This window comes from Equus quagga, chromosome 11 (genome assembly GCF_021613505.1).
Source record: "Equus quagga isolate Etosha38 chromosome 11, UCLA_HA_Equagga_1.0, whole genome shotgun sequence".
Lineage (NCBI taxonomy): Eukaryota > Metazoa > Chordata > Mammalia > Perissodactyla > Equidae > Equus > Equus quagga.
Window position 1 is genome coordinate 89,945,653 of NC_060277.1, and position 12,421 is coordinate 89,958,073.

At 37.9% G+C, this 12,421-nt stretch overlaps 1 protein-coding gene across 12 annotated transcripts in view; it reads left to right on the top strand.

Annotated features, from left to right (window-relative positions):
* Positions 1-12,421, top strand: part of MBTD1 (mbt domain containing 1) — a 69,229-nt gene that overhangs the window by 39,378 nt on the left and 17,430 nt on the right. For all 12 annotated transcript variants that reach the window (XR_006890791.1, XM_046677239.1, XM_046677240.1 and 9 more), the window contains 6 exons: positions 7,415-7,532; positions 10,139-10,273; positions 10,554-10,642; positions 10,846-11,080; positions 11,688-11,743; positions 12,087-12,191. Coding sequence is in view for 11 of the 12 variants with exons in the window: in XM_046677239.1 (XP_046533195.1) it covers positions 7,415-7,532; positions 10,139-10,273; positions 10,554-10,642; positions 10,846-11,080; positions 11,688-11,743; positions 12,087-12,191 (738 nt within the window). In the remaining variant the exon portion in view is untranslated. The remainder of the gene's footprint in view (positions 1-7,414; positions 7,533-10,138; positions 10,274-10,553; positions 10,643-10,845; positions 11,081-11,687; positions 11,744-12,086; positions 12,192-12,421) is intronic.

Below are 12,421 nucleotides of genomic sequence, written 5' to 3' on the forward strand. Positions count from 1 at the left end.
TGTTTTTTATGTTTTAATATCATAAACCATGTCAAGCTATTTTACCTAAGTAGTCAGGATATTTAAAAAATAGCATTTCAGAGTCCCAAAAACATCACTTTTTTCATGTCTTTATCTTTGAATAGTAATACTATATTAAAGTTCTTTGCAAGAAAATCTCTGATACTAAAATTGATTGATTTTGTTTTTGAGTTTGCTTTTTTAAGATTGAAGTGTTGTCTGATGAAAAATAGAGCAGCTAACCTTAGCTGGATTATTAATAATCATACTGTGGAGCCTCCTTTTTTTTGCTCAGAATTGAGGCATCTGTCACCCTGTGCCTTCCTAGTCCACTCATCTTTCTTTACTGCCTTCTCCTTATCAAATAGGAAAACATTTATATTGTTAATTTGTTAGTGTATTTTAGTACAAGTGGGTTTGCGTTGTTGCCTTAACCAGCATCTTCATTTGAAGCCATTTGGTTTAGAGGTCAGACCTCATACTGCACTTGATTTTGTCCTTTAGAGTTGACTCTTCATGGTTCTCCCCCAAGATCATTTTCTAGGTCTCCAAAGAGAGTTATTGGCTTTGACTTTAGAAAACCTGTTGTCAGGAGCTGCTGGAAGCGCGAGACCCTGCCTTGTATCTTCAATCTTCTATTCTTCCGAGACTTAACACCTGCCCTGAGTCTGGTTCATCATTCGGGCCCCCTTCGTCTAGACTCTACATCTGCCTTGTCTCCAACTTGATCAGAGTTTGGGAGCCTTTCCCTGCTCCTAGGAGATTCTTTTTCAAACATGATTTTAAAAAACCTCCAGGAGCTGGCCTGGTGGTGCAGCGGTTAAGTTCGCATGTTCCGCTTTGGTGGCCCGGGGTTCGCTGGTTCAGATCCCGGGTGCGGACATGGCACTGCTTGGTGAGCCATGCTGTGGTAGGCATGCCACATATAAAGTGAAGGAAGATGGGCACAGATGTTAGCTCAGGGCTAATCTTCCAAAAAATAAAAAACCTCCAGTGTGTAACGTGGAAGCAGAGCTGTTGTGATTGCACCAGGAGTTGGGCATGGGGCCCTGGCACAGCCTCGAATGCCTTGTTTCTTTAACGTAACCCAACCTCTTCTGGATTAAGGGTTCCAAGTAAACGCTTTATGGTTGCCAGCACTTAAATGTGATTGTGATTAATTCTAAAGTTATAGAATTTCAAGAGAAGAATTCCTCTTTCCATGATGTGTCTTTAATCTTCTGGGAATGAAGTCTCTGCAAAGTACGATATAGGACTGTATCCTTTTCAATAATTGCTGTGATTACTTGATTACAACGGTGCTTGACATTTTTATAATTAGCAATGGAAATTGAGCCTCAGTTCTCATTAAATATATCTACTTAGGAATCTGTATATTATGATTGCCATATATCTGGTATATCTTTCATTTTATCTAGGTGGTATTTTTCAGGCTTTTTTTTTTAGCAGCAGAATTCCCCTTTTCCCTAGTAAACACAGCTAGGATAAGAAGAAGCTGCACTGATTGGTCTGGCAGGGGCGGGGTGGTGTGGCCGGAGCCTTGGCCCCTGACCCTTGGCTCCCCCTTCCTTGGCAGTCTCTGAGGTTGGAAACCACGAATTAGCTAATAGCACTTTTCACTAATCCTAAATCATATGGTTACAAAGCTGTAAGGCATCTTAAAAATCATCTAATCTATCTCTTGTTATAAATAAAGAAACTCTTGCTACTTTTTTCAGTAGCTGGATTGTAATTTTCAACTTTGGGCTTTAATTTGCTTTTCATTGAGGTAAAGTCCTTTTTTTTTTTTTTGTCTTTTTCCTCCCCAAAGCTCCAATACTTAGTTGTATATTTAAATTGTGTGTCCTTCCCGTTCTATGTGAGCTGCTGCCACAGCGTGGCTAGTGGCAGACAATCTAGTGTGGTTCCGCGCCTAGGAACCAAACCAGGCCTCTGAAGCAGAGCGCGTCCAGCTTTAACCACTAGGCCATCAGGACTGGTTCTCCTTTTTTTTCTTGATGTGGTTTTGAATTAAGCCCCTATAGGTTCACTTCTGTATTTCTCCTTTACTCACACACTCCTACTACACAAGACTTCTGACACCAGATGTGTGGGTTTTCCATACATCAAGCAATTCTCTGACACCAGCTGGGTGTCCTATAATTCAGTTCAGTTCTGACACTATCTACGTAGAGTTAGCATCAGATGCCACAAGTTAAGGGCTCAGTCTGACAAGATTGCGCCCACTTCAGACACCAGTCGCAAGTTCCAGATTGTCACCTATACTTCTGACCTACTGGCTCTAAATCAGGGTTCCCATGACCCCCTCCTTGGGTTCGATAATTTGCTAGAGTGGCTCACAGAACTCAGGGAAACACGTTTACTAGTCTGTTATAAAGGATATAATAAAGGAATCAGGTGAAACAGCCAGATGAAGAGAGACATAGGGCAAGGTATGTGGGAAGGGGCATGGAGCCTCCATGCCCTCTCCAGGCTCACCACTCTCCTAGCACCTCCACTTGTTCATCAACCCAGAACCTCTCCAAACTGCGTATATTGGGATTTTTCTGGAGGTTTCATCACATAGGCATGATCAGTCATTAACTCAGTCTCCAGCCCCTCTCCCTTTCCTGGAGGATGAGGTATAGGACTGAACGTTCCAAGCTTCTAATCATAGCTTGGTCTTTCTGGTGACCAGCTCTCATCCTGAAGCTATATACCAAGAGTCACCTCATTAGAAGAAAAGACACTCCTGTCACCCATAAATTCCAAGGGATTTAGGAGCTCTGTGTCAGGACCTTGGGTCAGAGACCAAATATGAGAACAAAAGATGCTCCTAGTGCTCTTACCACTTAGGAAATTACAAAGGTTTTAAGAGCTCTGTACCAGGAACCAGGGACAGAGACCAATATATATGTTTTCTGTTATTTCACAGCCCCTAAAAACAGTATCCATAACTATCCTTAAACTGAAAGAATCTCCAAAATACTACTGTAGTGCCACATGCCAGTTAGGTACATTATATATATGAATGAAATTCACAGATGATTTTCTTCTTTTAGTAATATGTTTGAACCCAGGGGAGCCTCCACTTGGTCTGTGTGTATGCAGAACACTTACCTTTAAAGCACTCTTAATTTTTTTTTTAAAAGACTATAGTCTTTTAAACTGATGCGCTCGTCTTTCCATTATTTGCCTTATAAAATCAAGTGAAATAGTTTTCCTAGGCGTGCAGCACAGGCCAAAATGTGCTAATATTAAAGGTACATGAAACATACAAAAGCTGAAATCCTATTCCTCCAGTCATGTATTTAAAATCAGATTTATTTTGTTTGATACTCTGGTGTTTTGTTGGTCATGTCATTGGTAAGACCAGAAATGTAATCATCGTACTTTTTTCTCCCTTGAGGATAGTTGTAGTTTTGTATTTTATAAAAGGTCCTTTGTACACATATATGCTGTAACTTGAAGCTAAGTTTACTATACTCTTTCATCCTGCCCCCCCAAATACCCCTGGTGTTACTTACGTGATCTGTTTTGATCCTCTCTTGGGTGCCTCACCTGCACGCCCACTGTTTTGAGCAGATAAGGTTATCCATATTTCTTTGCAACAAGTATCACAACTATGTTTTCGGACTTTAAGGAGAAAAACAAAAGCCTTTTTGTTTGTGTATATACAGTAACAATAGTTCATAGTAAAACTCTTAATCCATTTCTCAGTTATGTGTTTATTAGTAAAATAATCTCTTTCAAGTAAAACTATTTTTTGTTTCTTCCCCTAGCCTTGACCACACATATACATGACTCTACTGAAAGTTGAAAATAAATGACTTTGTGTTCATTTTAACTCGTTAGAATCTTCAATATGTCATCTTAGATTGCAGAATTTCTTTCTAATGGAAATAAAACTTGAATTCATTTCTGTCATTTATGAGTGCTCTATCTGAGTTAACTTTTTTGAGTGTTGCCATGAAATAGATTTTCTGCACGAAAGCAGTGGACTCTAATATAGAAATCATCTGTTTTTTATGTTTTAAAGAAACCCTAAATAATCTAGATTTTTTTTAAATTTTAGTCTTTTTTCTAAAATGTTTCTTGTTTTTCTATTGGAATCTCCCAATTCTGAAACAGTATAATATGGTTTAAAAAAAATTATGGACTGTTTTATGCCTTTCAAATTAGTCGTCACTGTTCCTAGCTCTTTTCACATGTAAATAGCATTCCCTCATTCTTAATCTTTCTTCTACCCCAGGCCTCCCATTTCCTTTTGTATTGTCCTTGCACACCCCATCTCCCTGTTGCCACCACCTCAAAAAGTAGATTATGGTATCAAGTCACAGGATGAGTGGACTTTCTGGAGAAAGAGGGAACAGTGTTTTTTCTTGTTTCTACTTCCTCCGAATTCCAGCAAGTAGTATTTAAGAGTTGTGATTTCTTTCTAATTAATTTCCTGTAATGTTTTCTCCCCTTTTTGGCAAAATAATATTTTGTCTTTCTCTATTAGATGTACTTTAGTGACCATATGCCTGTTAGTCGTAAGGTATTTTAATGGTGGCTTTTTGTACATTGCCATATCATTATTGGGATTGATTCTTTCTTGGTTACCTATGTGCAACTTCAGGACTAGCGTCTGCCCACTTAAACTCTTTGTTACTAAAGATTGTGGGTGATTGAAAGTTGTAAGTTGGCAGCTCTGTGGAGGGAAATTTGTATTTCTGCCATAAAGCATCATAAGTGCAGAGTATCAGCCCTCTATGAGAGTCTAAATATTAGCCATCTGGGCTGTTGGACCATCTGGAAATGTTCTTGAAGTGCAGAAACTAAGACTTCCCACCCAGTTGTCTTTTTACAGACAGACAGTCAGGTGGAGGTTGTCAAACATTTGTGCTGGGGAGCCCTCAGCGTTTGGATTTGGCCGTGTCCTGCAGGACCTGATGACAGCTTACCTTGCAGGGAAGGAGAGTCGCTCCCAGATAGCCCTCACGAGTGGCCCTGGAGCAGGAAGTGGTGAAGCAGATCTTCCTGGTTTGGGAGGAGCCTGAGGTGGACCTCTCGTCCTGAGTCTGGAAGGTAAATTTGTTGTTACCTGTAAATTATGGTTCTGCTAGTTCATGCTATGCCAATCCAGACTTTCAGAGGTGTCCCTCCTGCCAGCAAGAGAAGACAGATGACTTGGATGAAGATGGCTGTCAAGCCCTGGGTCATTTAGTCTTCCACACTTAAGAATATTCATTTTAAACAAAAGGGCAGATGTGTCTGTGAAGTTACCTTATTTCAACACATTGAGCACATACTATGCAATGACTATGGTGCTCTTTTTTGTTGTTTTTGTTTCTTCATTTTTTTTCTTAGAGTGAACCATATGGATTGGTTTAAGAGGGCCTAGCAGAACCACAACCTTACAGGCAAGAACAAATGTCACTTTCTGCTACTTTCTCCTATACCAATCCAGACTGTAGGGACCAAAACTATTTAATATTCCCCCACTAAAGGGAACCTTAGCTTTGTTTTTTTAAGTGAGCATATGGATATTTTATTTTCTTTAATAAAACATGACTAAAAGTTATTTTCTCCAAACAGTTGTTAAAGCTTTTTTTTAAAAGTCAGTATGACATTGTCATATCTTCGCTCAAAGGGGAGTCCTGTATGCCAAAATCACTTAGCAGTGTGCCAACCTAACCCCTACCTTGTCAGCGTAACCATGCCTCTTCTCAACAAAAGATAAACCTGTTCCACAGGCTTTGGCAGCCAAAGAAGGGTGGATAGTCTGCCTTAATTTAATGCATATATTTAACTGCATCTATCTGTTCTAATTGGTTCATCCTCACAGAAACGAATACATGGTCTTTGTGTTAATATACGTTAATCTGTTAGCTGTCTTCCTTCCAGCCTCTCCTTTTCTGATCATATCTGCTGGCAATAGGGATGGCCCTACAGTCTAGAGTGATATAGGGGGAGATAGCAGAACCTGAAGAGTCCAGTCTTTCAATTTAAAAAAAGCAGAAAGAGATAGTCATAGTGGATGTATTATTTTCCACACAGCTCAGGGAGATAGTTATGTGTACCTTTCCAGAATCACAAATAGTTGAGATAGGCCACTGTCTCCAAGGTATTGGAGTATAGTCATTGCTTGCTAATTAAAGCAATAGCCGTAAATTGACTCTGTCTTTGGTTTCAAGACTTATCCTAGTTCAGTATATTTGACAGTTTCTTCCTCTCCTTCAGAAATGCCATAAACTATCGAGGGTAGGGGTCGAGTAGTTTTAGGTTAACCCTCCTGTTGGTTAGCATTCACCAAAGTAGGAGAGGCTTTGCGTGGAAGACGTTTGCCCGGCGTTCATATTGGCTGGTTCGTGTGGCTGCTGGATGTCTTTGTTTGCTCATCTTTGAGCTTTGAAGCTATTTTGTCTTTCCCTGATTTGTTCTTATTATGACCTCACCTAATCCTTTTCTCTGTGATCAGGTTCTAAGTTAAATGAGGAGCCAGCTTATCAAGGGCCACAGAGACTGGTGTTATCAGCATTTATATTCCTGAATTCACTTATTTGATTTAATTAACCATTACATAAACTCCAAATAATTGAAAATGGCCTCAAGTTCTAATGATTAAAATGTAATGGAAATTGTAATTTGGGAACCTATGTTAGATTTTGGAAAAATCCCTTTGTGGTGTTCATTTAATCATTTTTCTGAGTCCCCATCTTAACCATTTGGTGTGGAGGCAAGTGGTTACCAGTTCTAACACTGAAAGTTTTCTCTTGGGTACAGTAATTCCTACGTGAGAAATTTAGAAATAATAAATTATTTAACAATTTACCATGGTACGCGTCTCCAAAGACTCTTCAACCCACCCTTTTAATAACTTTATCCAGTGCTTTTGCCATATGTTGTTTTAACAGACTATCTTTCTGTTCTATGGATTTAACTTAAGTTGAAAATGTAGATAACTAAGTTTTGTTTCTCCTGTGTTTTTGGGAACCACATTGCTGATTGGAATTATTTTTCTTTCTGCCTTTTGGCCAGATCTTTTAAAATTAGAAATTAAAGTAAAACTGTGTTTATTGAGTGCATATTAAAAATAATGTTTCTTAAGTCAGCTTTATCCTGTGAAATCTCCTACCAAGTTTGTGATTCAGCTTTTGAAAAAATTGCTGCTCAATTCTTGTATGAGGACAGTATTGAATTTTGAAGTCGACGTGGATCTGTTCTAATATATGTGAATTCTTTTCCTCTTGAGCTTTACCCTGACCCTGGTTTTTGCCAAATAGAATTCTGTGGAAAGAGAAATAACAGTGCTATTTTTAGAGAAAAATGAGTGAATTAAATACCATTTTTAGTTTAATGTTTCCATTATTGATGGTAATGTTTAATTTTGAATGACATGTTTTAGGCTTTATGTTAATAAGATAATAATTTAATAATTTTTATATGACAGGCACCTATGGGGACCTGCTGGGGTGATATCTCAGAAAATGTGAGAGTAGAAGTTCCTAATACAGACTGCAGCTTGCCTACCAAAGTCTTCTGGATTGCTGGGATTGTAAAATTAGCAGGTGAACAGCACACATTGTTACTATTTTCACTAGAAAATGCTGATTATATTTGTAAGTTGTAAGAAAGCATATTTGTCAGTTTTGCAAGTGTTGCCAAATAAATAATAAATATGATGGTAGAGGAGAGGTTGGCAAATTTTTTTCTGTAAAAACCAGGCAGTAAATATATCAGCTTTGTGGGCAATACAATCTCAGTCACAACTTTTCACCTCTACCATTGTAGCTTGAAAGCAGCTGTAGCAGGACATAGATGAGCAGGCATAGCCGCGCTCTAGTAGAACTTCACCTGTGAGCACTGAAACTCGAATTTCATGTGATTGTCATGAATCATGAAATGTTATTCTTCTTTTGATTTTTCTTCAAACATTTAAAAATGTTAAAACCATTTTTGCATGGCAGAGTGTAAAAAACATCAGGTAGTAGGCCAGATCCTTGGGCCACAATATAGTTTGCCAACCTCTGGTATAGGAAAATACTTTGAAAAGTAACAAAAAGTGGAGGTACTAAAAAGAGTGATAGGATCCATAATACCAAAAGTAAACCAGGGTTGGTAATTTCATATGTCTTGGGTTCTTCCTTTTTCTTCATTCCCGCTGTTTCCATGTAGCCTAGGCCTTATTTCCTTATTGCTCATGAAATAAGTGCATTAGGTGATATGCAGAAGTATAAGACTTGTTTTTTCCAGCAAGTTCACATCTGCCAAATGTTGAATACCTTTATGGCGAGGTGCTCACTGAGTAGTGTAGCTGGACACTGTAGTACTTTAGAGGAGGGGCCGCCACTCAGATCAGAAGAGTTGTCTTGAGATACTGGAAGAGGTCTCTCACTCATCCTTCTCTTTCTAGTCTTAACTCCGGCCTTCTTCCCAAAATGCCCACATGTACTGGTGATAGACTCAATTTACCTAAAAATGATCTTAATCCTGTTTGTCTGTTCAAGTGTCTTTACTAGCTTCTTTGTCCTTAAAGGATCAAGATGGTCAGCATTTACAGCTATTGATGAGTTGCACCATATACCACTGACCAAATTTTTTGTTGCTCCGCAACATAAATAATCTGTTCTAATGAGAGTAGTCTCCGTCCTCCCTAATGCAGCCTGTTTTTTGCCACCTCTCTGCCTTTGCTCACTCGCACAAGTGGCCCATGCTCTGTACTTAATGTATTATCCAGTTCAGTTCCCGCCTTTTCCGTAAAACGTTTCCCCAGCTTTAATAAGCATCTCTCAATGCCTCTATTATTCTCCACACCATAATTTAAAACAGCGGTATGCTGTTTCTGTCCTAGATGTTTGTCAGTTGTATTTAAATAGCTCTAAAGATCAATATATTTAATATCCAAGAATTATTTTTACCTCCCATCTCTGATTTTACATTTCTGTTTTATCTGATTGCATCGTCTTATTTTAGCCACTTTAATGACATTTTGTAAGTGAGCCTGATGTTAATCGTAAACTAGAGCTCAGCAACAGCAAACTCATAAATGGTTCTGTGAATTATTGAATTTTAAAACTAAAGGATTCATGTTATAAATTTTCATCATAGATAGTAACACATGAAAATGCTGACTGAACTTAGCTCCCAGCCTCAGATGCAAATTTATTGGGCCTTTTTTATTTTGCTAAGGGCATTAAATTAAACCTTAATCTCTTATCAACATAAGGCTTATTAAATTTATGAACAGGATCCATCATATACTCTTTGTTCTTTCTAGGAAATGAGGCTTTCTCTTGCTTAGTACATGGAGTTTTCAAGTGATTTCACATACTTTTATTTGTGTTTATTAAACTTCTTTACCTAGCATTTCTGAATCTTATTTCCAAATAAACAGAAGAATTTAGACTCAAAGTATCAGCATCCAAATTCTCCAAAAATAATTGGTCACCCAGTCAGCTGGATAAAGCAGTTTCTTTGAAATATACTTTAACTAGATTTTTGTGATTTGACAAGGTTTTGCTAATTTACCACAATGTTCTTGCTTTATTTTCAAAACTATATTCTAGTACGGCTTTCCCACACCTGTTTTCACTGAGAATTTCTTTTCTAGAATTTAAGAAGCTGTGGATAAAATCAAAATATATTGAAAGGAAGAAGCCATGCTCTGAAAACAGTTAAACTGCATTGTACAAATGGTTCTCAGAAAGTTTGATCCATACGCCAGTAGCACCAGCATCACCTGGGAACTTGTTAGAAATGCAGATTCCAGGGCTGGGCCCAGGGTTCACCAGTTTGAATCCTGGGTGCAGACATGGCACCGCTCATCAAGCCATGCTAAAGCGGCATCCTATGTAGCAGAGCTAGAAGGACCTACAGCTAGGATATACAGCTGTGTACTGGGGGGCTTTGGGAAGAAGAAGAAGATTGGCAACAGATGTTAGCTCAGGTGCCAGTCTTAAAAAAAAAAAAAGAAAGAAAGTAATGCAGATTATCGATTCAGCCAAAACCTTCGAACCCAGAACCTCTCGGGTGGGGCCCAGCCCTCTGTCTGTCTAACAAGCCCTGCTCGTGATTCTGTTGCGGATGCACAGACGTGTGACAACCACTGCCAGCAGCTATATCCTGTTTTATTTCTCTTCATTTTCTTATATGGTGATTGATTTGTTGGTTTCAGGTTACAATGCCCTTTTAAGATATGAAGGATTTGAAAATGACTCTAGTCTGGACTTCTGGTGCAATATTTGTGGTTCTGATATCCATCCAGTTGGTTGGTGCGCAGCCAGTGGAAAACCTCTTGTCCCTCCCAGAAGTAAGTAGCTTATACCTTTACTATAATTTAAATATATGTGCTTTAGTGCAGTTTCACACACAGTAACATTAAGATGATAAATTAAAATACTATATTTTGGTTTCAAGTACCTTACTTGTTGGCAAGACATACTTGTTTTCTCTGTTTCTGTTACTCTTCTTCAGAATCTTAATTAATACTCTAAATTGCAGGGAGATTTGTGACTATTTTTTTTAGCAAATAGTTTATGAAGCAGTTCTGCTCTTTGCCAAAGTGTAACTGGTTATTTCTTTTGTTTTAGCTATTCAGCATAAGTATACAAACTGGAAAGCTTTTCTAGTGAAACGACTTACTGGTGCCAAAACACTTCCTCCCGATTTCTCACAAAAGGTAAAGACAGGACCTTAGAAAGGACTGCAGTGTTAAATGAGAGCTCTGAAGAAAGGAGTAACTCCAAAGTTTTTGCTTTAGTGAGCTAGAATGACCTCTGTTAAATATTGAGTGTACTCAGTATTTTTAATAGTACAGTATTAAAATTATTTGTAGATCTTTGTCATGAATTCTGAACAGTTTTTGTCTGCTTTTGTTTCAAGGTTTCCGAGAGTATGCAGTATCCTTTCAAACCCTGCATGAGAGTAGAAGTGGTTGACAAGAGGCATTTGTGTCGAACACGAGTGGCAGTGGTGGAAAGTGTAATTGGAGGAAGATTAAGACTAGTGTACGAAGAGAGTGAAGATAGAACAGATGACTTCTGGTGCCATATGCACAGCCCGTTGATCCATCATATTGGTTGGTCTCGAAGCATAGGCCATCGATTCAAAAGATCTGGTAAGCACCTGTCACAAGAACTCCTTTTGAAAGTTATCATTGAGACTGAAATGTACTACTTGGTTATTTTTCTCTATAGAATAGCATAGATCAAAAATAGCATTCCAGTTGTCTGGGCTGCTCATTCTACCTTAATAAGGGAAGGTTCCCACTAGAATGTTAGTGTCCCAACTAATTCCTTTATATTCCTTCCACTTGTTCTCACTTAAAAAATAACACTTTTGTTCATGACTACATTTGTTTCCTTACACTTTTCTTATCCGGCCCATTTGAAAGATCTAAGGATAACCTTTCTTTTTCCATTCAATTTTCCTCAAAATAGCAAGATTAAATGTGGTTAGACTTAATCATAAACACATTAAGACATACTTCTAAAGCTGTAATTCCCTAATTCCCAGCATTTTCAATGGTGGAATGTATTTAATAGCACATGTACTCTGAAGAGAGAAAGACTATTAAAGAATATTATTCACCATAAATGTAGAAGGCATGTATTTTTGCCATGTTTTAGAGTATACATACCTTGTGAGTTTGAAACCTTCAAAGAAACGTGGTTTTTGGTCTTCTCACAAATGCTGACAGATTAGTGTGTAACTTTTCCTTGTAGATATTACAAAGAAACAGGATGGACATTTTGATACACCACCACATTTATTTGCTAAGGTAAGAAGTTTTTATAAGAACCCTCATTTGTAAATTAGGTTTGAAAGAGGGTTGTGGGTTTTTTTCCTAAAATTATGAAAATCACAATTACATATGTTCACTTAAAAGAATTAAGACCGTGTAATCCTTAGGTGTCACAACTATTGATTGTAATTATTCTTAAAATTTTGTCTGTTTGCCTGACTTCTCTCTATTCCCTAATGGAAGTTTGAGTTTTCATATTAGGTAGGTAGGAGAAGGCTTTTGGTATTTTCATCTGGTAAACCTTTTCAGATTGGTAACATTTTAATTATTAAAATGATAACATTTGTAACAGTTGATGTGCTTTCCTGTAATTCTTTAGGTAAAAGAAGTAGACCAGAGTGGGGAATGGTTCAAGGAAGGAATGAAATTGGAAGCTATTGACCCATTAAATCTTTCTACAATATGTGTTGCGACCATTAGAAAGGTAAGAGAATAGGTTTAAAGTATAGAAATGCAGTTATAGGAACTGGGTTTAAGGTAGTAGGAGAAAGAGGCCCCAACATTCATTTTGACATAAAATGTGTGTATCTGGATCCTCACTGGATAGAAAGTTACTAATAATTTCAAAATAAATTTGAATTCTCTTATCACAGGTTCTCCTTTTCTATAGCTTCTTGTCCAGAGGGTCATCTTGAGTCTGCTCCCTTATTTACA